The sequence below is a fragment of the Cydia amplana genome, chromosome 15 (genome assembly GCF_948474715.1).
Source record: "Cydia amplana chromosome 15, ilCydAmpl1.1, whole genome shotgun sequence".
Classification (NCBI taxonomy): domain Eukaryota; kingdom Metazoa; phylum Arthropoda; class Insecta; order Lepidoptera; family Tortricidae; genus Cydia; species Cydia amplana.
The window spans coordinates 12,325,792-12,353,188 of record NC_086083.1 but is presented as its reverse complement, the minus strand read 5'-3'; the positions used below and the strand labels follow the sequence as shown (position 1 = coordinate 12,353,188).

The window sequence follows — 27,397 nt, the reverse complement described above, 5'->3', positions numbered from 1 at the left end:
CTTTATTTATAAGTAAATTATTTATGTCTATGATTACAAAGAATTGCGTTTACAGAGAACGTTACGAAGAAGAAGCTTGCTCACTATTGCTCACTAGGTATTTTAGCAAATTTGAGCAAGGTATACAGTGTCCATATTTTATTCTTATCAAAAATAAGATTTTTATTTAAAAAAGAATAATAAATTTGTGAAATTAATGTTAGAAGTCAAATGGGAATATTGTTTAATACGTTTTATTTTAACATATAACAACCTCTATCAACAAGCATAACGTCAAGACATATCAATCAATTGGCCAATGTCAATCATTGGCTAGCGTTTTTATTTAACTTGATGGTATATAAATAAATTGTATAATTTTATTTATGTTACTGTGAGTGGAAATAAGTGTGATAGTTACTTTTACAATAGGTGAAATAATATGGGTATAGAAAACATGCGTCGCTGGCCCATGTATTTGATGTTCGCCGTGTGCATTCTGCTGGTCCTTTCACTATTAAATAGTGGAAGTATGCTCACCGTGTTGCGAAACAGAGTAGCTGAGATGAGCGTACAACTTCAAGAATGCTCTAAACAACAGACCTCATGCATGGAAGAGTCCCTACGGCTTCTTGAACAAAAAGACGGTTACGTTTCAAAACTCGACGATCTCGACAAAGAAAAAGGGAAACTGATTGACGACATCAAAGACTATAAATATAAATTAACAGAGACGGAACTTAAAGTTAATAGAACGAAAATAGACGAGCAGCTGTGCGTGGCGGAGCGGGAGTCTTTAAAAAATCTGCAGCTGAGCAAAGAAGGTGTGATCCAGACTTTGAGATTAGAAAAAGTCACTTTAACGGATCAATTGGCTGATAGAAAAAAGAAGATAGAAGATTTGGAGAAGCAGGTAGAAAATTTAAAGGCAACTTTAGCTTCTATGGCTACAAAGCCAGCTGCGAACATAGTGTCATCTAAAGTTACTCCGGCAGCCCAGCCTCCAAAGTTAAGCCCTGCTTTGAACGCTCACGAACCGCTTAATGAACCTATCCTTGACAATGACGCCAAGGAAGACATTGATGATACAAATGTGTTAAATGATGATCAAGGGTTTGATCCACAGATGTAAATATTTTTTTAAGGTAAAGGAATAATCTACGGGCAATAAAAGATGATTGGTACATAGTGACCGATAAGGACAAACATTGCCAAATTGTGTTAAACTCCGATAAAATTGTTGCCTCACAAATTTATTGTGTATTGTGTTATTCAAATGTGATTTATCATATTTTTAGCTACTGATACTTTTTGTATGAACAAAACTACACTCCCAGCGCAATTATATACATGACATTTTATCATTTATGATACTGCAATAGTTAATTATGCATTTACTACTCATTTTTCTATATTTAGTTATCTATTGTTAATTATACAAAAGTAATTACCAATAAGAAGGGTTATTGTTACAGAGAAATTGATAAGTTTTTATGTATTATATAATATGTATTAATTTTGTTCAATGATGGCCTATACATGAAGCCCCGTCCATATCGCGCGGCAAACCATCGTACATTGGCTCGCGTGGCAGCCGCGCGCAATGGATACCGGGCGCATCGAGTTGGCTCACGCGGCAGCCCGGTATCCAATGCGCGCGGCTGCCGCGCGAGCCAATGTTCGATGGTTTGCCGCGCGATATGGAGACGGGGCTTGAGGGTAAGAGCTAGGCTTATTTATCAGAATCAGGCCATAATAGACACAAGTATAATAACTATTATGAAATATTGTTTTTATAAAGAATCATGTCATGCAATCATTTCAGAAATCACATTGGGTAAACAAGGTTTTTTTTTAATGTTTCCCAAAATATTGCAAAATTGTACCTGTTATTATTTTGAATGAGGTACAGTCACATGTTTTAATTTATGACCCATTTTCGTACCTTGTCACAGTGATAATCAATATGAAAGTCGCTAGAGACCTCATGCTATTGTCACTGTGACAAGGTACAAAAATGGGTCATAAATTAAAACATGTTACTGTACCATTTACCCTAAACCAACTTTGGTTAAAAGTAATTTCGGTACACGGCGGGAAGAAGTTGATAACTCGAGATATTTTATTGAAGAAATTTGAACTTAAAATTAAATTGCATAAGGTTCAAATTTTTTCCCGCGAGTTATCAACTTCTTCCCGCCGTGTACGGATTTTATAGTTGAGCTTATATCAGGTGATATATCTTTTTTCACTACACAAACTTAAGCCGAATAGAACACCTGATATTGCCTTTAAACTATAGTTAGTTTTTTTTTAGCATTAGAAATAAGGTAAACAATCTTGATGTGTCTTTTTTTAAATTAAAAAACACATTTTAAAAATAAGTTACAGCAAATATGTAACAATTATGAATCTAATACGATCATTTATATTCTTCTGCTTTCATAAGTAATAGTTCTTGATTTTTTAAAAGCGTTTTTCAATTAAAAGACATATCAAAATCGCTTACCTTCTTGCATGTTCTTTCTAATGCTAAAAAAACGAACTATATACTTACATAGGTACAAACATGAAAAAGAAGTAAGGCAATGTTTTTTTAAATATTTGAATATACTGTTGTAGTAATGTAGTCAACAATATGTTATAAAACTATTATTTTCTTATAATTTTGTATATGGTTGTGGGATTGTGCCAGGAGTTAATTGAACACGGAGGCATTAACATGAACAGGAAACCAATCTTGTGTCAAATAATGTTGAATATGCAATGAATCTTTATAGCAGTTAATACCTTTTGAAATTAATGACTGATGGCAATTTGTAAAACATCATTCTCAATTACTTATATATGCTGTATGTGTACACCTTCCATGCCAATAAAAGCAATTGGTTTTTAAATATGTGGGTCCTTAAGATTCCGTCATACAGGCGCGTTTTCCGGGCGGGGCGTGAGCGTTTTATATGTAAAAGCGGCGCGCCCCGCTCACACCCTTCCCAGAAAATGCGCCTGTGGACGAAGCCTTTATACGGATGAATGAACAGCTGAACAGAATACTGTTAATAGATTGATAGAGATGGCTATCAAATAACTTCGAAGTTTTCGGTAGGATCCGGGTTCGCTTTTTTCTGCGTTCGCGCAACCAGAGAATACCATCGTCCACAGCCACACATATCCACGAATAAGGTCTATTGGAAAGATATACGGTCCATAGTGTCCATACTAATATTTTCTATTTATAATTTGAACCTTGTTGTATAGTAAATTGGAATGAATTTCGTTTGTTTGAGAAAGAAATGAAACAAATGAAATGCTACTTTATTTGGTTTATGAAAGGTTCTAATTAGATTGTATACCCATACATTGTAATCACAATCAGTTGTAATTTGTAATGCACATCTTACGAGATTATTTTACACACATTCAGTACAGTAGTGAGATAAGAGTTTGTTTACTTTACACACTGTTATCATAGTAGCATTTGCCTGAATTAAGTATTATAAATTATAAGCCATCGCGGTGCCACAATGTGTGTAGTTTTAGATCTGATTTGTGTACTTTTTGCTCAAGTTACTATACTTATCAGTGTTGTTATCAAGAATGTTTATTCATTATTTATCAGGTGGGACCTTGCGCTTGTTTGCCACCAATGAAGCCTAAAATTTGGTTGTGACCTAAAATGGCTTGACATTCTTGACCAAGTTTATTTAGGTCTTGGTCAAGTTAGACATAGTGGCGAAACTATGTTACCTATACCTATGGTAGGGAAGTCTTAATATTTTCCACAGAAAAATTAAGGGGAAGGCATAAGACGAATTAAAATATCTAATCGATACGGTTACATTACGCGACTAAATGTACGCTAAAATTTCTTTTTTTTTACTCTACTCTATAGGTACCTACGAAGAAGAAAGATCTTATTATTAGGATTGATAAAATTATGAGAGACTTAGAAGTTAACATTGGCAACTAAAGGGGGATAAGTAATACTGGTAAGTCAACACTTGAAAATATTTTGAGTGCAAAACTACTTCCAAGTTAATTTTAATGTATTTTTAATGTAATGTGTGAATATTAATTGACTTTCTTCAAAGTTTAGTTTATTTTTGAGAACAGCATACCTTGTGAGTGATATAATTAGTATTTGACGTTCTTTTTTTATAACATTATTGTGTTGTATAAACCCATTGTAAACTATATTGAATAAAGAAGGGGATTATATATTTATACTAAAACTTTTTTTGACAGCTTTACCAAGCCTATACCCATGGACATAATTATATATTACTTCGTATCGATGCCTATACCCCTGTTATATAGTGAGGAAACTGGACTAATCCCAATGAGGTCTCGTTTCCCCCCTGGATTTGAAGGTCAAATGGTAGTCGCTTTCGTAAAAACTAGTACCTACGTCAATTCTTGACATTGGGTAACCGAACGGAGGTGAGCCGTTGCAAAATATTGCGGCAACGCTAGAAGGATGATAATGAGCCAAAGCACAAAGTTATTAGGTAAACTGTTATTAGTGCTTCTTCGAATCTCACTATGCTCGAGATTGTAAAATTAAACGGTACGCTCATGCTTCTACTATAACCTCCTGAGTCCCAGACACAAATCAATTGAAATCGAAATTTCAACCTTATTGCGTCCGAGTTTTATTTTTTTTCTCTCGGGAGGTTACGATGCCCTCTCCGGAAGACATCGTGGCCTACAGATGGTAGACCGAATATGGTTGATCAGTATGTTTTTTGCGGCATTTTCATCCCGATCAAACTCGCTGTGACACGTCGGACAAACTCCCCAGCGCAGTCGGTGATTCATGCCAATTTTCTGAAACGCTCCCGTTCTCTGGTTGCACGCCGAACACGCCTGTGACGTGTACGACTCATCCACGATTTCGACACGGATGTTGGATTTACTCCGCAATCTCTTTAGCAACGAGTCGTGTCGAAACTTGCGCCCCGAGAACGACGCCGTGTTCATAAACTTGCTCCCGGCGCCGTACAGCACCAGCACGTCGCTCACCCCTCCTCCGTCAAACACTTCCCTCACGATTCGTTCCTCGCACTTGGCGATGCGAATGTACTTGTCCAATCCGAGTCGCGTCAGTTTGGAGTGCGTCTCGTACGGTACTTGCATGGCTTGGAACCACTTCATGCGAAAGACGGTGTATTCGACCACGTGATCCGTATTTTTGGAAGAGACCGGAAAATTAAGTGATTCTCTATCCTTTTGCATCTCAGCCAGTATCGGAGCGATGAGTTTGTTGCGTACGCGATCTCTCTTCCATTCGAGCGTGTGAGAACGTACATATTTTCGCGTCACCCGTTTGAAGGAGTACCGCTTGGATTCGACGGTGGCCAGGGGCACGCGCGAGCCGGGGTCCACCGCTATAACTCTGTCGTACTCGACGCACCGCTTCTTCTTTTTCTCCGTCATCTGTGGCTTGGCGCACCGATTCATCGAGAGACTCACGCTCACGCCGTCCGTCTGAAGACAACAGCCGAATTTAGCGGCCGGCACGTCCAACCACGGTGTCCATAGTTGACTAAGATGATCGGTAATTTTGTTCCACGTGCCGGGGACGGTATCGGGAGCGACTCGACGCAGTAGCTCGAACCATCCTGTCGATGTATACATCACGTGCTTGAGTCCGTGCGACGGCTGTGGAAATAGACGGAAACTGCGCGTCTCCATTCCCTGCTGTATGCGCATCCATTCGGGTATGGTTTTCCACCACCGCGAACCCTCCACGGTGTCCTTGTTGATGACGGTACACACGCGAGCAATCTCCCGGCTCGTATTGTCGTCGCCGTCGGGCAAAATCCTGTTATAGTAGGCTCGAAAGAGACGTTCGTCGTTGCGCTTCACTTTGAAGTAGCGAGCAAGTCTCGAATACGCGTGCATAGTTATGTTGGTGCGCAGTGTGGTCTCATACCGCTTGGCCAGTTCTTGCACGATAAACGAGCGCAGCTTACCATCGTAACGACGGTGATCGCCAAAGTACCTAGTGTATGATTCGGCGTACGGTCCTTTGCCCTTCATCGCGTAAACGAAATTCAACACATCCGGTACATCAGGTAGAACGGGGGCAGTCTTCATGTAGAGATTGTAAAATATGCCCAGTTGGACGTAGACGCGCGACAGGTCACGCACGTCCCGTCTGATCTCTTCGAGCAGTCTGGATCGGCGTTGAGGCGAGAGAAGAGGACACAACGCGGAGCACAGACCGCGTTTGACGACGTAGATATCCAGGGTTTGCGCTGCGCCATCACTCAATTTACGTTTTCGAATCGGAGGCAGGTAGTTGGTACACTTCGCAGAGCTTCTGCGATGGTGGTCTGTACCACCGCACGACTTGCACTGTTTCTCCATTACTGACTATTCTACTATAAAGTGTCATTCTATGGACCTTGATAACTATGTCAGCAAAAGTCACATTACTTATGTGTAGTGGGTGGTTTGAAAATGTGATGTCTACCCCAAACGTTTTCATACACTTTTCGTCGGGTAGCTGCACAAATCTGTTTTGACATTTTGCTGGGACATCAGTTAGCCGCGACCACGACCAGAGAATCCTGTATCGAAACGTCGGTAAATAAAGGGAATAAAATAAATTTCGCTAAAGACCCGTCTATAATATTTTTGAAATTTTTAATATGGCGGTTTGTTTACATAGATAGCAAGTTCCATAGAATGACACTTTAGAATCCTTCGTTTGGACTCAAATCAGCCCCTGCATCAAAAACTAAACTGTAGAATAGGGTGGAGCGAAATCCAAAATTCTTGAATATAGCAATGGAACCCCTCTAAAAGGATGTCTAATTTTTTATTGTTTAAGGGAAAAATAATAAAAAAAATATTGGTATATACTTTTAGCCCTCTACTATTCGATTATATATAGGAATATTTGTATATTTTTAATAAATTTAATTTATGCTTATTTTTTTTATAACAAGATTTATTCATTAAATAACATCTTTTTGTTACAGATATACTCGATTCCTATACTTATTTTTGTTTATAACGTATATTTTTATGACATGGTAAAACCACGTAAATAGAGGTTTTATGGAAAAGGCCCTTTAACCCGGATATTGTGCACAAATTGCAGTTTACAACTTATTACAGAACCGTGAAAACTATTTTGAACGTGATAAGATAATAAAAATACTACTAGTAAAAGTAAATATATGCCTAACATACGTGTGAACATGACCCAAAAAGGGCGTAAGCGACGCCGAAGGGCAATATTTGACGCTCATTTAAACATATAAGTAACCCATTTTTTGCAGTAAAATGATACTTTTCGTAATCAATAACACCGTTGCTTTGGCACAAGAACTTCTAAAAAAAATAACTCTTATAATTTTTTTACACTAGCATTTTCCTTGTTTTGCATGAAATTGCTGTTTAATATGAAAGTTTGAAATTTTATTATTTCATAAATATTGAAAAAGGCACAAAAATTTTGGTAATAACTTATTAAATGCTTATTAAGTATTATATAATTTCAATAAAATGTACACATATTAGTGAAATAGTATATTTAAATAATTGATGAAAATTTACCTTTATTAATTTCTTTAGCGCCTGGGTAGAGTGCTAAAAGTAGTGTTTATTTTGAAACTTGATATAATCACTATAATCTACATGACAAACTGCAACTTTTTGTACCGGTTCCACATTGATAATCAAAATTTTATTTTTTCCCATACAACGACGCTCCACCCTACTGTAGAATCTTGTTGCATTTCTCCTGTCGCATCTATCTTAAAACTTAAATAAAACCAGATTTATTTTAACAAGTTTACTGAGCTTATACACATTAGCATAATGAAACAAAAATCCGTTCTCTCATTACTTCAAGTAATGAACTAACAACTTAAAAGATACAGGCTAAATCTCAGTACTCATTAACAATGCATGTCAATAAAATCACTTTCAGTTACTGAAATTCTATAACTAATTGAGTAATTATTTTATAATTCATAATTACGCCAAAGTAAACTATATTTCACATAGGTAATATTAAAAAGGTCTATACTGTACCTGATCCTAAGGTTGCCAACCGTACTATATAATATAGTATTGTACTAAATTTTGGCTCTCTGTACTTACTATATACTTTTGGAAAAATATATAGTACGCTAAAATACTATATTTCCGATTAAACGTATATTACACTTATGTTTAGTATTTTATCTAAAAGTAATACTATATTATTTTCAAATGTACTATATTTTTGATGCCTTATTCTGGAAAATACTATATTCCACCAAAAAGTAGTTGGCAACCCTACCTGATCCTGTCCATTCAAATCTATACTATTATAACCTCTAGCCGCCCATACGTCAATGAACCTTGCCAAGCAAAATGAAATTTTATTTTGTCAACACAAAGTTCAACTTAGAATGGAACAGGAGACCTTTTTATAAAACAGTTTTGAATTAATTTTAAACTGAAACTAAACAGCAAATTGCGGTTAACTTGGACACCAGCATACGATTTACCTATCAATCCTACAAATAGTGTTAAATACATTTTTATGGCCTAGATGCTAGCCAAATCTCATAGAACAAAACTAGAGACAGGTAGAACCTATGCCGGCGCCATCTATAAAAACCTTTGAAAGTTGCCATCCCTATTTGTACGTATTGGGATTAGGTTAGCATTATCTTTTACAGAACATTTTGATCGGGCAAGCTTTGTGAATGATGTAAAAACTATGGATAATATACCAGGCAGTTGTGTTTCTATGTTTGGCCAGCCAAACAGATTTCCTGATGATATTTAAATGACTATTTTTATAGAATTTTGATTTGGCTTCGTTTTCCATTGCCATTTAGGCAGACATAATTATTGCATTATTTTTTATGAATTAAACATTATTTCACCTTTCTATACATAATGAGTAGATATAACCTAGCATACATAACTAAAACTAAACATACTATCCCTTAGGAATTAAAAAAAGCAAATCGGTGGTATAGAGTGGCAGAAGGGACCCCCTAGCACATGTTTGTTTTAGAACGCAGATACAGGGTATTTTCTCCAGACTTTCCTAGCCAAGGTGACAATCGTACATCGACAAACGAAAAAAAAACATCGGGATGACAGATGCTCCGTAAAGTCAGGTGACTACTTCGATTGTTATCTTGGCTAGCCCCCCTGGCCAGGCTATGCCTTTAGCCTCAAATATCATATAATATCATCAAATTATTATAGTCATACTGACTGAAGGTCTGAGGTAAGCATCAGTTTTTTCTATCAGATTAATAGATGTGAAGTTAATAATATTTTTACCAAACATGTAATAGGGGTAAGGTAATGGTGGAGATAAAACTAGCAGTATATTGATGGTACTGGCAAAGGAATATCGACTTTAGTCACAAGGTATTAAGAGTACAAATTACAGCTTAGTTTGACCACCACCGTCATATAAAGAGATCTAAAATAAAAGAAACTGGACTTACAAGAGAAACAATTCGAGGCAGTTCATGAGTTATAAAAATACAAGTTATTTGATAATCAGTCAGTTATACGGCTACAAAAGATAACTAAAATATAGAGATCTTACATTTTACTACAGGTAAAATTGTTTAAGACAGTCAAAAATTACATGAAGTACATTACATTGTGAATTAACATTTTTACTATTAATAAGTATATGCGAAAACTATCTGCTGAACAGAATATCAATACAAGAAATATCTACACCTTATCATCACAATATTCATATTTCATAACATATTCTCTTAATGTCAACTTAAAAGTAATAATTATAGTAATGGTATTGCTACCACTAACAATATTTTAATTTTTAGAAGCAAGTTTGGAAGACCAACATACTATCATAACATAAAGTTCATACACCCTAAGGCTCTGTCAAAAGGTAAAGATATTCTTATATCAGGAACACAATACATAAAATAATAAATGTTGTAACAAATAAAAATATAACTATCATATCACAAGGTTAGCAAATGTATATGAAAATATGCAATTGCAAAACTGAAATTAACCGGCCATATCAACATGCATTCTGTGACGAATATAGCATCATTTATAATATAGTTTTATAAAATAAAAATGCTAAAACAATCAAATTTAATACCAAAAATCACTTGATCTTATTCGATTCTTCATCCTGGGCCGCTGCTTCGAAGGCAGCCATCAGATTTCTCCGACACTTGGTTTCGTCAATATAATGTAAAGACCAAATGATATACTCCCCAACGTTCAATGGGTCTTCCGAGTAACTGATTTGCACTTTACATTTCCTCTCCCATTTCATGCAGTCCATACTGCGGTTGTTTCTAGTTCTAGTGAATTCTATGTACCCGTTACACTCTACTGCAAGTTTTGGCAGCTGAGCATTAAGTGCCTCATGAGATGCTGTATTGGCGCTTGTAGAGGGCAAGCAATCCCCTTGTCCAAGCTCATGATTAGGTGGTGTGACAGCAATACACTTTTGTTTCTGCCTTCTTTCTACAATACCATCACCCTTGCTACTGACATCAGAGTCTGGGTGACAGCGTTTTAAGCTGTTATGTTGGTCATCATGCAGAGATTCAATATGTCTGCTCTTTAGCCTTTTTCTTTCTGTGCTTTTATCATCAGGCTGGCAGCCCTCTGCCCATTCAGGGCTGTTACAGTTAGATCTGAGCAACCTTTTCTTAGCTGATGACTTGGAACTTATTAGCTCAGGTGAATGCAGAGGGCTAGCTAGAACCGTATCATCCTTTCTGAAAGGTAAATAAGATTCTTATTAGAATAAGAAATTAACTATTCTGCTAAGTTTCTAATGTCAGTTTAAAAAAAAATACTAGTAATGCTTCTAGCATTTTTAATTGATTTGTAATTGTGTAAGGAATTAAGTATGGAATAGGAGTAATTTAAAAAAAACTTGAAGTTACATAGTAAAGCAAGAAATTTATTTAAAAAACATCATTTCAATACAGACCTCTTACTGATAATTCTTTCATGCCTTAATTGGACTTTATCAATGCTCTCGACAGTTGTAAAATCATGGCGGGAGCACTGCATGTCATATCTCATGAATGATTGAACTTTCTTTCTAGTTTTAATGGTTCTGCCGAACCACTCAAAGATGGCATCATCTGATAGATACAAGCCGATGTTCTGCCTCTCATGGTCAATCATGCGTTTGTACCAGGAAATGAATGTGCGTGCTTGCTGGCGCTCGGTAAACTTATTGGTGGCATTGTTATTGTCTTCTTTGTATGTTTTTAGTTTGTATTTGGTAATATTGTTTTGTTTGCGAGGAGTAGCTGGAGAGTTTGACATGGTTTGAATTCTGTGAAGGAAAAATTACAATGTTCAATGACAAAACCAAGATGATTTTTCTCATATTAACTCATCCCATCCATGTACCAACAATCCATGAAACTAAACAAAATAATAAACTTTCACTACCTATCAGTCTAGGCTATAAGCACACGTCTTAGTAAAATGAATGGGTATCTTATAAGATTTATTGAACCAACACATTTATATGCACATGGTCTTACTACTTAGGGATGAAAGAGAATATGTCTTGAATTGAAAGTAATCCAAGTACTACTTACATTTCTCAGAGAGTATTTCGACTACTTCTTGGGAACTTTTAGCCTGACGTGCAAGGTTCAAACGATGGTTTTGAATGCGATTTTTACTTTCCTCGATGTAAGCAGCAAAGGACAGGTCGATCTCTACCAATTCCTTGTGTAATTCAGTTACGGTTTGATGGTTCTCCACTATTTTCTCTGAAACAAAATAAACCAGTGTCAATTAGTTGTCATTGCCAACAAAAACAGTTGAATTCATGTAACAAACTTTTTGTAACATAACATAACCTACTTAGGCAATTCGTAACTTGCAGAGCCAAATGATCCCGGCTCAAGTCTTCAGATGTTGTCGAATACATCTTATGTTAGCACTTTAATATATTAACATTCGCTGATTAACTCACAATGTACAAATAATAGTTTTACGAAAACAAAAAGTGTTTAGCGTCTTCCACAAAATTGCAACCATAGAGATTTTTTTTTATGTCATAACATAAAGGAACGGATTCGTTATTAGGTGCCTTATACTACAACCGTCATTAATTTCGATTATAATTAAATAATTCAACTGAATACATAATAGAAAGTGAAAGGTAATAAACAATATTAATATCTTGGAAGAGCTTATTTGTAATTTAACGACGCCTTTGTAAATTGTACATTAAAATATATGTATTTTTATTTTAGTGACAATTTTATTTAATAAAACACCCAACATCTATACTGTGATCTATACGTACTCTTAGTCTATGGCTTCAATAATGATACCAGCTTTAGTAAAAAAACTACTATTATAGAAGTTAAATAACTTAAATTAGTATTATACTTGGTCAAGCAGATCTTGTCAGTAGAAAAAGGCGGCAAATTTGAAAAATGTAGGCGCGAATTGTTGACTTCCCCTACGAAAATTTTAATTTTAATTAAGCTTTTTTTTTCTCAATATTTTTACATTATTATCTACTTACAGGACTGTCGCCGTCGAAGGATAGGTACGTCTGGGAGGACATCATCATCATAAATATCGTACTCGAAACGTTAGAGGTAGGTACGTTTCAAGTCTATTTATACTTTTATTTAGTTTACACAAGTTGAAAAATTGCTATTAAGTTATGGTCTGACAAACACAACTTGTCAGGCAGAAAGAATCAGGAAACTATACTCATCTCTTTCTTTTAGGTGCTAGTACTAGCGTAAGTACCTATGATTATCTTTGTCTATTTTTGAAATGAGACAGCCAGGACTGTCTGGAGTCCTGGACTCCTGGGAGAGAGTATTGTATTCTTTGGTCCTGGGCCAAACTATAAGTAAAATGCTTTCATTTTCTATATATTGTTTCTTTCAGACCATTTAGTAAAAAGTTAAAAACAAATCGTGTCTAACGATGACGACAAAAAGGTAACAAAGAGGATAATTTTATTTATTTATTTATTTAAACTTTATTGCACAAAATATATACAACAATGTACAAATGGCGGACTTAATGCCAAATGGCATTCTCTACCAGTCAACCATAGGGCCAAATTTTCGCTTTGTATTCTACAAAGCGCTACTATTCGAATATGGGTTAATGATAATTAATAATAGTTTAACACAATTCAATCACAGGAAATCATCATGAATATCATGATTTGTGCGGTTTTCTACCATTAGTAGGGTATCCCAAAACGCGAAGCCAACCATAGACGAGATGTTAATTACGTGAGCGAACATTGGATAGTGGAACGTCCGCGCTTATTTGGGAGTGGTAATGCGCCGAACCAATCTACTGCGTTCCCGTGATCATTGACTTCGGCCATTGGTCTATCCTTTGTCAACCAATCATTGAAAAACCAGTGAGGAGTCCCAATGTAAGTTTACAATTTTGACTGAATATCACTTTGGAAATGGACATGCTTTACTGGAATTATCGGAAAAGTTTCATTTTACACGGGAAAATGTGTTACATGTTTGAAGAAATAACTTGAAATCGGCCATTTTGATTGCGTTGCCTTCGCTCATAGTTCTAGCGAGTGACGTGAACATCTTATGACAAAGTACTTTTCCTATTCCACGTAAGAGAAATTATCTTTTCGAGATATTAGATACTCCGTTCTATCTGCTGGTATTAAATATTCAGTTTGTGTAATTTATACTAACTACTCTAATAAACATTACATGCATGTAATGTAGAAATATTCCTACTGTATTCTAATATACCTACTTAATTAACTTCCATCAACATAATTAAACTTGTTTTAGACGCTTGAAGGCAAAAATATTGACTGGTAACTATTTTTATTTTTATAACAAGCAAAGGTTAAAAAAAAAACTAGTAATTTTGTAAGTATAAGCTTAGCTGCCAATAAATATGATTAACTAGGGTTTTGTTATCCCCAATCAGATCATCAGGGATTTAGCAAATATACTTAACATTGTGCAAGATTGTATGTTCTATCGAAATCGCTGCCAACTCTAACCACTTTATTGATTTACAGTACCTAATCTCCATAGACATACTGATTTATTATAAACGGTGTAACAATTTCCAGTGAGCCATGGAGCACGCTCAGATCCAGAGCTCGGACGGTACGCAGGTGGTGACCATAAATGGGCAGCAGCTGCAGGTGCTGCAGATGAACAACGCTGGCCCACACATGATCCAGGGGCCCAACGGGCAGCAGATTGTGGTTCACGCTATACCAACCACGGCACCTACTATTCAGGTATATAAGATGTAAACCTTTTATTTTAGGTATTAACCCCTCATTTCCCAGGACCTCTCAACGTCTTACAATTATGACTCATATTTGAGCCACTGGGATATGAGAGGTAACATAGGTACAAGATATATTCGATTTAAAACTAGGTACCTACATTATCAACCTAAAAGTTTTTAAAACTAAAATTACTAAGTAGGGTTCTATAAAAACTTATAATTTTCTATGTGGAAAAAGGATGACTACCTTTTCACTAAGTAATAAATGGGTTTTGATATCTTATAAAATCTTATTTCGTTTATTTTTAAAAATATATAAGTAAGAAAAATTACATTACTTCTATAATTTGATAACTATCAATAGGGATCTGAAATATCCAGTTGAGCACAAGCAACACAAAAAACACTAAAATATAATTTTTATTTTGAGTTTCAGTTACAAATGTAACATGAGATTTTTTTGGAAATGACTAATCTAACAAACTTTTTTATACATGCTTACACAGCTGGGAACTCCACAAATACAGGTAGTAGTATTTTAACAAGGTAGCAATTACCTACTTAATATAATTTTGATATGTAAAATTTTGCTAAAATTGTATAACATCATGTGTATTGTGTACTTATGTGGTATAGACCCTGAGTCTCTAAACCACCAGTCCCCTAGACTGAAGGAATTACAATTTGTGTTAAAATTAAAAAACTAAATAAGAAACCACTGCAATTGTTAAGCGCCAAGGCCAAGTATAAGTAGAAAAAATGTCTAAGTAAAAATGTTTAAAGTCAGTAATTTAAATTGTCTAGATACTTACTAACAAAATACTTGTTAACTTTTGCAGATGGCGACACCCAATGGACAGCAACTCCAGCAACTACAGGTCCTACCTCTGTCCAGTCTTCAAGGTAAGGTCTATTATAATAGAATATTTTATTCTACAGCAGATTATTTACTTGAGCATCGTGCGAGAAAGTACGCCTTAAAGGCAGGTTGTAATGGACATAAGTATTTTAGAACATCTGTATTACCTACATATAATTAACAATAAAGAAATTGAATTGAAATAAAATCCACTAGAGTTTGCAAGCGCCCATATGCTGTGGTGGCTGCTTAACATCAGGCAGTCTTCGCGCTTATTTGCCACCGTCATGATATAAAGAAATATTGTGAGTTTTGTAGAGATTTAGAATTGTTCTTCTTCTAAGCAAAGAGACTCGAAAATGCTCAGAAGAAATGACAAATTATTCAAAATGCAGAATAAAATATTAATGGTGAAAAACCATGTTTCTGTACAGTCAGCAGCAAGATACTAAGCGGGCGAGGTGTTCAAAATGACCTTGACACGCTCTTATTCTCTTAACAATAAAGTCACGTCAAGATCGTTTTGAACACCTCGCCCGCTTAGCAACTTCTGCTGCTGACTGTACAGAACAAACCCATGAAATGCTTTTACTCGGTTTTAACAAATTCAGTGCCGAAAACACGATGATTTTATGATTTCGTTCCCAGGCCGAACGACCCGATAGTCGGGATCGTGGTACTACAGTTTTATATGACCAAATTGTTGTGGCCTGGCGCGGATGTCTTGTTTGGCTGGTCGGCAATGAATGTGTTAATTATTGAAATTGTATTTCAGGCACAAGTAGCAACATGCAACCAATGCAGCTGGTGCAAACAGCGGACGGACAAACATTCATTTACCAGCCGAGCGCCAGCGCTCCGCAGGCCGCCATGGACCAGCATCAGATCATCCATCAACCTGCTGGTAATTCATGTAATACTGGTAATACACACATTTTTATGTAAGTAAAAAAAACCGGCCAAGTGCGAGTCGGACTCGCGCACGGAGGGTTCCGCACCATCAACAAAAAAACAAGCAAAAAAACGGTCACCCACCCAAGTACTGACCCCGCCCGACGTTGCTTAACTTCGGTCAAAAATCACGTTCGTTGTATGGGAGCCCCACTTAAATCTTTATTTTGTTCTGTTTTTAGTATTTGTTGTTATAGCGGTAACAGAAATACATCATCTGTGAAAATTTCAACTGTCTAGCTATCACGGTTCGTGAGATACAGCCTGGTGACAGACGGACGGACGGACGGACGGACAGCGGAGTCTTAGTAATAGGGTCCCGTTTTTACCCTTTGGGTACGGAACCCTAAAAAAGGCAAAAGGCACGAAATTCAAATTTTGTATGGGTACACTTTGCTCCTACATTTATATTTTTTTTTAACTTTGTTTTTCAATTTGTCTTTTCATTTAGTGGAACTAAAGGAGATTCATACAACCAAAGCCAAAACTACGCCGGAATGGATTTTGTTGATATATATTAGGCTTTTGGACTAAATCGACCGTAAAACCCCAAATAAACGTCCTATTTAGTATTTTTTTGGCATTTTGACTTCTTAATTGGCAATACCTAATGAAATCTGTTGTTTTTTTTCAGTTATAAACTTAAATGGCAATCTGGTGCAAGTAGCGAATGTCGGCAACGCGGTCCAGCAGCAACAAATAGTCAACCAGCCCAATATCGTGATGGTAAATATATATGAACACTGGTTTATTTTTTATTTGATAATATGTATTGGGTTTGCACTAGAGATGCACCGGATATCCGGTTACTATCCGGTATCCGGCCTGTCCGGCCGTTATTTTAGTATCGGGCCGGATACCGGATAGTGATCTACTATCCGGCCGGATACCGGATAGTAAAATTAACACATTTTGGGGTAAAAAATGGAATCTAAAAAACAGTCACGGTCATAATGCTAACGACACAGTAGATAGAAATGAATACGTAACCAATGTCACACAACACAATACACTTATTTGTTTACACAAAAATACGCACGCGCACTTGTAATAAACGAACTTACTACGTAATGACATGATAAAACTCGTTACAATCCTAGAAATGTGTCCGCGCGAACGGTCACTACGAAACAGGTCGAAACCTGCACGACGCGAACCTGCAAAACTCAAAATATAGGTATAATTCCGCCGGCCGAATATCCGGCGGCCGGATACCGGATATTTGGCCAGTGTCCAGGCCGGATATCCGGTATCCGGCCAAGCAACTATCCGTTGCATCTCTAGTTTGCACGTAGAACCGGTGGCCGTTGGGGCGGAAAGGTTCTCGAATGGGGACGTGGGGAATGCTGGTGGCGCAAGACCGGTTAGTGTAAGGCCTGAGTGGACGCTCGAGTTGGGCGTGCAGCGGGGCGGGGCGTGCGGCGTGCATGTTAAACAAATGCAAACGTATAGGAGCGGCCTTAGTGCACGCTGCTCACATCACGCGTGAGCCCGACGCCACGCTGCACGCCCCGCCGAACGCTCCGCTTCGAGCGTCCACTCAGGCCTTACACTTATTGTGGCACTCTTTGGGGGAGGCCAATGTCCAACAGTGGACGTCCTTTGGCTGATATGATGTAAGTAAGTAAGTAAGTGTTTTATTTGTAAATATAGGTAGAATTACAGTGGTGGTCAGTTTATAATATGTACAGTTTCACTATATTTTGCCAAACGGCGTACAAAAACATTGGACTTAATACTAGCAACTAAACTATCATGCTCACCGAGTACGAGTAATAATCTAATCCTACTTACAGCTATGATAATTAATGAATATCAGGTACATAGATCATGAGAATTGTAGATGTCAAAATATAGATGATGATGAATATTGAGTTATAGTTCTGTTTTGCCTTACCCTTAACGCTTTTATTTCGCGAATGCTGCCTTTTTGACTGTTTGTATAACATGTGCCGTCACAATTCCTCCGCAGATGGTAAACAACAACAACAACAGCGCCGGAGCCAGCACATCATCAGCCCCGTCGGAGAGCGCGGCATCAGACGAGGAGCCGCTGCTGTACGTGAACGCGCGACAGTACAAGCGCATCCTGAAGCGCCGCGTCGCACGAGCCAAGCTGCACGAGCAGGGCAAGATACCCAAGGAGAGGCCGGTGAGTGTATACATAACAACAACAACAACAACAGCGCCGGAGCCAGCACATCATCAGCCCCGTCGGAGAGCAAACAACTAGAATAACTATGGAAGCCTGACTTGAGCAACAGAATAAAGAATAGTATTATCATACAGAACGGCCACGCACCGCCCAGGGGCCTATTTCTCAAACGGTATTAGTCTAATATTATTAGTGTGTTGCCATAGTAACCCATACGATTTGACAGTTCGTGGACTAATAATATTAGTCTAATACCGTTCGAGAAATAGGCCCCAGGCCCGGCTCGCATTACCTCGCCCCGCGACTGGCCGCGACATGGCGGCGGATCTGGCGGACTTCTGGCGTACTCTCAGTAAAGCGACTTACGCACACATACACAATGACGCGTGTACAGACGTGCCGTGCACACATATGAACGCAAATGAGTTTTGATGTATGGCGTGTCCGCCCTGTGCTTGAGCTCAAAAATGACATGTATTGTGCTGCGAGCGACTCAAACTGACTCACCAACATCAAATATAGACACAACATTTTGTTTTAACAGATCAAACCTACTATTGGCCTAACAAATTTTTATACGTGTTATTTTAAACGTCAAACTTCTATATAATAATGACGGTTAAAATAACACTTGCACAGTCTGCAGCTAACATTTGGTGAGAACGGATAACTAAAAAAAGTTTAAAACAGTAACACTAATTTTTTTTTGTTTTGTTTTCAGAAATATCTACACGAATCCAGGCACAGGCACGCAATGAATCGGATACGCGGCGAGGGTGGCAGGTTCCATTCCGGCAGTAGGAAGTAAGTATCTGTATACATTTTGGACGATCATTTCCTAGAGGCTAAGCACTAAGAATTCCTATCCCTTTTTTTTTGTTTTTTTTTTTTTTTAATAAATAAATAAATATTAGAGGACATTTTACACAAATTGACTAAGCCCCACGGTAAGCTCTAGGCTTGTGTTGTGGGTACTTAGACAACGATATATATAATATACAAATACTTAAATAGATAGAAAACAACCATGACTCGGGAACAAATATCTGTGCTCATCGCACAAATAAATGCCCTTACTGGGATTCGAACCCAGGACCGCGGCTTCACAGGCAGGGTCACTACCCACTAGGCCAGACCGGTCGTCAAAATTATGTCTATTACTACTTACTTGGCTGGCACGATGACCCAAAATGAGTCTTGGCCTTGGCCACCAACACAAGAGCACTTGCTTGTATGTAAAATAAATGTTGACGTGTAAAAGTGCTCTTGTGGCCTATTTGCTGAATAAATGTTGAAGTTGAAACCCAACGATATTTAAGATCGGTTTTCCTAGGATAGCGGTGCCGTCATATAACGGCCGTCTCCATACTAAATAATACGGCTAAATATGGATGTCGTGGTTGTATGGAGACGGCCGCTATATGACGGCACCGCTATCGGAGGAAACCAAAGCTTTAGGATGACCAACAGGACGGCGACCAGTTGGTCGACCCAAGTCGGCCATTTTGGCTGCCTGATCTTCACCCATCGTTTCGAGATGGCCAAGCCAACGGAGACCTATTATCTCTATTGCACGCGCATGATTATATCGCTGTCCCGCTCGCACAGTGTCATTGACCGCCGGCATTATGGGCGGAACAGCAATATAATTATGCGCATTTCTTCATACGCTAAAGCTTTGGTTTCCTCCGATAGCGGTGCCGTCATATAGCGGCCGTCTCCATACAAATACTACGACATCCATATTTAGCCGTATTATTTAGTGAGACGGGCGCTATATGACGGCACCGCTATCCTAGGAAAACCGATCTTAAGCTTTGGCAATATCGCGATATATATTTCTCTTCTGAGTACAAGAATGATTTGGTTCTGAGGCGGGAGTTTTGTTCACATACTGACGTGTTTTAAACTTACATGTGTAGGAATATGGAGATGGTGGAGCAGGGCTCGGAGGAGGAACACAAGCCTCTGGAAGATATCAAGCCGGATACCGTATCTATCACCATTATTCAGGTAAATGTCGGCTCGCTTTTATTAGATCTAGAATTCATGGTAGCCTTATATCAACTTCGCAAATTAGATATCTATAATTCTGAAACTGATTCCATAAATGGCGATTCTTGCACAAAATAATTACATAAAACAAAACTATAACACTTGTAGTAAACTGAAATAGATATCATACACTAAGGAAAAAGTGACCAAGTCCATCGGTGGCCGATTCGGGAATCGAACCCGCGTCTTCAGCTTACGCCGCTTAGCTTACGCGGCTAACGCCCTTACCATTAGACCACCCGGCCACTTGTAGTAAGTTTATGAAATTGGTCACTTCATTAATTTCATGTTTTATAGAATGTCTTCCTATGTATCACCTAATTTTCTATTCTATAAAATTTACACACGCGCCAGGCCACAAAAATTTCGTCATATAAAGCTGTAGTGCCACGATCCTAACTATCGGATCGTCCGGCCTGGGAACGAAATCATAAAATACCCGATAGTCGGGTTTTTGGCACTGAATGTGTTGAAACTAGTGTTCTCACGGTCGATCAATTTGCACTCTGTTCGATCTAGCTTCCAATATATCCTAGGCGTCGACTGTTAACCCTTGGTTAGTAATCTGCTATTCTGTCAAAAGTTAACCAACCTGCCTCACCTTTCCAGGACGAAGAATCCCAAGAACGCCAGCGGAGTCACTGGCGACGGCTCGCGCCTCACCAACCCGTGCCTTCTGCGTAGCAACCGACACACACACACTGAGACTGAACTAGACCTAGCCGGTCGCTTAAGATCGGTTTTCCTAGGATAGCGGTGCCGTCATATAGCGGCCGTCTCCATACTAAATAATACGGCTAAATATGTATGTCGTAGTATTTGTATGGAGACGGCCGCTATATGACGGCACCGCTATCGGAGGAAACCAAAGCTTTACTTTAGTTACACGACGAAACGTTTCATGTTAACGCACCAGGCGATCATTTATGGGGAAGACCGCTATACCTATTCAGTTGGTTGGTGAGTTATGATTTAATACAGTTAACCTTATGAACGCTACGCCGTGTCATCGTGAACCTTGTTAGAATGCACGAAGGTTGATATTAGGCTGTAGCTGCGCGCGTCAGTTGACGTCTTTGGCGGTCAAAGTGATTGGTATTATGACGCCAAGCACACCTAAAGTGATCATAAGCAGGCGTGTCTCACTCCGCGATTTCGTCGCTTTGCTACAGGTAGCTAAAAGTACATCCGTTCGACCCCAATTTAGGGGAAAGCCATAAGCCGCGCGTGGCGCTGTCGCCACCTAGCGGCCATATCTGTGCTGATCGTAACAGACGCGTTTTGTTAGAGAGTGAGTCTTCTGTACTTAGTACTATTATTTATTCTGTGTCATAAGGAGTGCTCGCAGCGCCAAGAACACATTGTTACGGCGTACGCTCAATGTAACCTACATATTTTCTCATAAAGTTTATATTGGCCTACCTTTATGCTCGTAACGTTGGCGTATGAGTGAGGACGTAAGGCATTAAAAGGGTTAAACAGTTCACAAAGTGAGCTAGCCTTTTACTAGAAAATGACCGCGTAACCACCAACCGACTGAGATAAGTGAAAGGCGGTTATTGTAGATGGCGCTCTCGACGATAGTTCCTTTTATGTAGGGACAATCAATTTGACAGATGCCTTCCCCATTGTTCGTGTAAATATTAATTTATTGGAAATCTTACTGCTGCCAGGCTTTTTATGTCAGCTACGTAAATAATAGGTACTTATATCAGAATAGATGATATAGTTAATGGGTATGTGATCGCCTGTGAAAAAATATCAAGGGGAGATGTATGACGCATATTTATGCACTAATACTATTAGTAGAAAGATTATAGGTGCGATTTAGACTGATTAAAATCATCTAATTAGCATCCATAATTACCTACATAAAATAAAATCATGTATTATGGTGTTGAATACAAGCAAAAGGTACCCAAGTACCCAACTTTAATGTTAGTTGAGAAATCGCCCTTATCGAAAACGACACGTAAAATCATTAAGTAGCTGACAATATCATTCTAGCGTTATGTAAACTTATGTACTACGGAGCAAAGCTCCTTTTAGCAGTGAAGTAAAATATTATGTTTTTGAAGACATCGGACCGTGTAGAGGCCAAAAGGCGATTTGACATTAAATCTAAGTATTGTTGATTTTTATTTACTGTTTAAAATATCCGTTAGTATATCAATAGTTTAGGCAATTTAAATCGAGGTTTCTAGGTATTAGCATTAGATAGACTAAACGCTTGGTGATCTAAATAATTCTAAAATTACTACAACACTGCCCGTTAAACAATTAAATGTGTAGACTATAGACGTAAAATAATAATGATAGCTCCAAATTGGTTTACTATATTCCGCTTAGACTGTCTATATTATTGGATCTCAATCCGTTATATGGGTGGATCAACGTTTTTATTGTTATTCTGTCCCGTCAGCCAAGCGACAATACATACGACGTGTATATTAAGTAGAACGTGACCCATTATGGAAATGGCTTAAAACCGGCATAAAAATGTACGTTTGGCTATTTTATATACCATAAAACCAGTGTCTACACCCACTTTTGGGAACCCACCATTTTGCTAATGCTGTTAGCATGGACTAACCTATTAGGACTCGCAATCGCCATTTTGAGTAGCGTACCCCGGAAGAAAACATTTTTTTTGTATTAGACTTAGATGGCGTCGGTCATTCAGCGGGCTGTAGGTTGTGTAGCCCATTCCGCAAGAGGGCGCTGCCACTAGAAGAGTTGTAGACGTTGTAGTTGTTAGGTGTAGTTCTTAGTTTTTCATAAACGAATGGATAGATGGCGCAATAATTTTAATATTAGGTAGCTGGTCAACCAAATCTTGTCAGTAAAAAAAGGCGCGAAATTCAAATTTTCTATGGGACTACATTTTTCAAATTTGCCGCCTTTTTCTACTGTCAAGATCTGGTTGACCGAGTATACTACCGCATCATTTGCGTTTCTATGTGTGAACAGCGCATCTGTACACGTGTCATTATGTGAGTTAGTTGTTATTATTATAATTAGGGCTGACTTTCGTTTTTTGTCACAGATAGCAATCAAATGTATATGTTTTAGATAAAAATGGTCTTCACAGCAAGATGTGTTGTCGTTAATTGTGTAAACACTAGCAGAAATAGTGACTGCAAATTTTATAGATTTCCAAAAGTAGTGTGGAAACAAGAACAGCGCAATAAATGGATAATTGCCGTAAGGAGAAAAAAAGTAAGTCACCTAACCTAACCTCTAAAATCATACCTTCCTTAAATACGCAAAAATTTGATTTATGTTGTAAACGTATCAAGTTTTAACGGTGAATTATTTTGTTATAGTCCCGATGGCACTCAAAACCGGACGACAGAATTTGCAGTGCTTACTTTATTGTTGGTAGAAAGGCTGATGAAAGTGATGAACAAGCCAGTCCCAGCTATGTTCCAAGAATCGAGACAAATCAAGACGGATTGACGAAAATGCGGCAATATCGAGGTTCCAACGTTATATGGAACGAAGAAACGCGAAAAAAATAGAAGCTGTTAGTGCTATTAATACAACTAATACAAGTGACTTTGAATTGCTGGAAAATAGTGTTAGTGTGACTTCAAAATATTGATAGTGAATGTCAAGTGGACCTGTATACAGGTGTACAAAATCCAGGAAAGACGTTTACGTGCAACAGGTACATATTTTATGGTAAAAAAACGTGATGCCGAAGTTCAAACAGAAATATGTAGATATCAGTACCAGTGTACGAAGATTATTAAGCATTTTAAAATAACAAAACTCGAAGTCTGTAATACTGCTAAAAGTATTTCTCTGGATCTAGCCACCATAACTGACAGTAAATATTTTGCTGGATTTTAATTTATTAAAACCAACGAACAGGGGCCGATTGCATAACAAACTACAACTAATAATACAACCGGAACTCCTTATTTAATAAGTTAAATTAGAAAAGGAGTTCCGCTTGTAATATTAGTTGTAGCAAGTTGTAATTTGTTATGCAATCGGCCGCAGCTTGTAGATCTTGCAGGTGTTACTCTTAACAACTTCAACTTTTTATTAAAAACTACACAAATAAATTATATGGTGAGCGAAAAAGATAGACTTCTACTTTTCTTGATGAAAATAAAACTTGGTGTCACATTTTCAGCACTCAGTGTTTTGTTCGGTATTCATAGAACAACAGTGTCAAGAATATTCTGCCCGTATGTTGAAGAAGTAGCAGCTGTTACATCAAATTTGGTTTTTTGGCTAGAATGCTTCCGTCCGGAGTATAGTAACACTAGAGTACAGAGTTGCCTATAGTACCTACAGAGCAAGTATAGAAGTACCATCAAGTTTTGCTAATCGTGTGTATTGCTACTCACACTATAAAAAGGGTTTTACCTCAAAAGTGCTTATTGGTATTACTCCAGGGAGGCTTCATATCGTTCAAGTCAAAAGAATGTGGTGGAAGAAAAAGTGTCTCCCAAATAACGAGTCAGGATTAGTAGACTACTTAAAAAATTGGGATATTGTCTTGGCTGATAAGGGATTTCCGGCAATAAAGAATGTAATTGATGAAAGTGGAAAAGAAATTGTTTTTTTAGACTGGAGGAAACCGGCCTGTTTTGAGAAAAGTCGTCGACATCTCTTCTAAATACCTAAAACTGGTATGGATGTGTTCCTCGTGATCTCTAGAATACGAATTGACCGGTTTTGGTTTATGGAGGGGGGGACGGGTCGAAAAAAGGGGGGGGGGGGGCAAAGATGTCGGCCGACCATCATTGATATTTGTGCTATTATCTATGAAAAGGGAGCTTATTGCCGATGGCGCTTACGACACTGACATCGATAAGCAAAAAACGTAGTAGTTTAAAATTGGGGATTCTGGCACATGTTTAGTTGTTTTGATTCCCAATTTAGCAATTAAGTTTCTTTGAATACTGGAACATTCAATGTTGCTGTCTATCCAATGCGGAGGTCAATTTATGTTATGTGACGCTGATGGACTGATCAGTCATGTTGTGTTAGAAAACTTAAATCGGATTTAAAGGTCCCTTTGTAGTTTTTTATAAATAACTCTTAGACATAGACATAGAAAAGTTTTATTCAACATCACATGAAGTTGCACGCTTAAACGGTGACCTGTAGCAAAAATGATCTGATACATAAGTAATCTTCATAAAATTTTCTACATTAAATATTCTATACGCTTTTTCGCTAGGATCAATATTTAAAAAAATATTTAAGGGAAAAAGTTAATTATAATCAATTGTTAATATTTTTTGTAAACGGTGGCCTGTAGCAAAAAATGTTCTGATACATAAGTAATCTACATAAAATTTTCTACATTAAATATTCTGTACACTTTTTCGCTGGGATCAATATTTAAAAAAATATAAAAGGGAGAAACTTAATTATAATCAAACAATTAATCAATCAATTTTTTGTTAATAACTCGTAAACGGTGGCCTGTAGCAAAAAATGGTTTGAAACATAAGTAATCTACATCCAATTTTCTACATTAAATATTCTATAAAAAAATTCGGTAGGTTCAATATTTAAAAAAATATTTATGGGAGAAAGTCAATTATAATCAATTGTTAATAATTTTGTAAATAACTCGTAAACGGTGGCCTGTAGCAAAACATGTTCTGATACATAAGTAATCTACATAAAATTTTCTACATTAAATATTCTGTACACTTTTTCGCTGGGATCAATATTTAAAAAAATATTTATGGGAGAAAGTTAATTATAATCAATTGTTAATATTTTTTGTAAATAACTCGTAAACGATGGCCTGTAGCAAAAAATGTTCTGATACATAAGTAATCTACATAAAATTTTCTACATTAAATATTCTGTACACTTTTTCGCTGGGATCAATATTTAAAAAAATATTTAAGGGAGAAAGTTAATTATAATCAATTGTTAATATTTTTTGTAAATAACTCGTAAACGGTGGCCTGTAGCAAAAACTGTTCCGAAACATAAGTAATCTACATCCAATTTTCTACATTAAATATTCTATAAAAAAATTCGGTAGGTTCAATGTTTAAAAAAAATATTTAAGGGAGAAAGTTAATGGGGAAGTTAGTGCACTGAGTTGTCCCTTTTGTCCCAGGCGATGCCGCTTGACACAATTGTTCCTTTGATCATACTTAATTGATGTGAAGCCTTAACCTGGATATTAACTTTTGGCTTACCCCCAAAAAGGGAGAGGAGAAAAGTGGTTCCGGCTGTACACTGCGCTCTGTTTGATATAAAGCCGCAATCCGATGATTGATTGACATAATTGTTCTCCCAGGAGGTTCGTGGGGTATTTGTCTTTGGTACGGTCGTATAGAGAGCGGCTGGGTGACCTCCAGAAAATTCCGACTTTTGGTCTACCGCTTCCGGTCAGAAAAATGTTTGACGGCCCGGCCAAACGGTCGGACCTAGGTGGGGGGGGTGCTCGACCAAATGTCATAGAGGTACCCTGGCAGTTTTTGACGCCGCCATTTTTTTGTCAAAATGGCAGACTTTTATTTTTTATTTTTTCAAGTTTGTCCTAGCGCGCTGAAATTTTGGTCACGGAAACTTGGGGTCCCCTAGATTATTTGTAAAATGTTTTAATTGCGGAAAAACTGGGCACTTTTATTTTGTATGGTAACTTTTAAACGGTGCGTGATAGGTGGGGGGTGCTCGACCAAATGTCATAGAGGGCCTCGAGGGAAATAAAACTGCATTGAAAAAAATTCAAAATGGCCGACTTTTTTTTAATTTTTTCAAGTTGGTCCGAGCGCTCCGAGATTCGGCATGGCAGGAGATAGAGGCCTCTAGATTCCTATAAAATTTTTTTTTTTTTATAAAACCCAAGATGACGGAAAAAATGGTAATTTTTATTTTGTATGGCAGCTTTTAAACGGTGCGAGATGGGTGGGGGGTGCTCGACCAAATGTCATAGAGGGCCTCGAGAAAAATGGAACTGCATTTAAAATTTTTCAAAATGGCCTTTTTTTTTTAAGTTAGTCCGAGCGCGCTGAGATTTGGATGCGACAAGCCTGGGGGCCCAAGAATACTATGTGAAAAATTTATTTGGAAAAGTCCAACATGGCGGCGGACACGGGCAAAAGTCAAATTTCCAAGTAGGTTAAGCGAGCCCGTAGGGCGAGCTT

General features: G+C 37.6%; 3 protein-coding genes across 5 annotated transcripts; 2 read left to right on the top strand and 1 right to left on the bottom strand.

Moving 5' to 3' along the window:
• The first annotated feature begins 301 nt into the window (after window positions 1-301).
• On the top strand, window positions 302-1,139 carry LOC134654878 (uncharacterized). Its single transcript, XM_063510339.1, has one exon. The coding sequence runs from the start codon at window positions 422-424 to the stop codon at window positions 1,109-1,111; it is 690 nt and encodes a 229-aa protein (XP_063366409.1). The 5' UTR covers window positions 302-421; the 3' UTR covers window positions 1,112-1,139.
• Window positions 1,140-9,496: 8,357 nt separating this feature from the next.
• On the bottom strand, window positions 9,497-12,032 carry LOC134654547 (uncharacterized). The gene is made up of 4 exons (XM_063509996.1): window positions 11,839-12,032; window positions 11,568-11,744; window positions 10,943-11,296; window positions 9,497-10,724 (listed from the first exon to the last, which is right to left on the bottom strand). The coding sequence occupies exons 3-4, from the start codon at window positions 11,284-11,286 to the stop codon at window positions 10,100-10,102; spliced, it is 969 nt and encodes a 322-aa protein (XP_063366066.1). The 5' UTR covers window positions 11,287-11,296; window positions 11,568-11,744; window positions 11,839-12,032; the 3' UTR covers window positions 9,497-10,099.
• A 1,177-nt stretch (window positions 12,033-13,209) lies between these two features.
• On the top strand, window positions 13,210-20,960 carry LOC134654574 (nuclear transcription factor Y subunit alpha). Of its 3 annotated transcripts, none has more exons than XM_063510042.1 (9): window positions 13,210-13,393; window positions 14,075-14,248; window positions 15,081-15,144; window positions 15,876-16,004; window positions 16,686-16,777; window positions 18,024-18,203; window positions 18,928-19,010; window positions 20,129-20,219; window positions 20,871-20,960. In XM_063510042.1, exons 2-9 carry the CDS (start codon window positions 14,081-14,083, stop codon window positions 20,943-20,945), a joined length of 882 nt encoding a protein of 293 aa, XP_063366112.1. In that variant the 5' UTR covers window positions 13,210-13,393; window positions 14,075-14,080; the 3' UTR covers window positions 20,946-20,960. The 3 variants fall into 3 exon arrangements, with proteins under 3 accessions (XP_063366112.1, XP_063366110.1, XP_063366111.1); XM_063510040.1 differs by having other exon boundaries at window positions 18,928-19,012; window positions 20,125-20,219; XM_063510041.1 differs by lacking the exon at window positions 13,210-13,393 and adding an exon at window positions 13,411-13,597 and having other exon boundaries at window positions 18,928-19,012; window positions 20,125-20,219.
• Window positions 20,961-27,397: the final 6,437 nt, after the last annotated feature.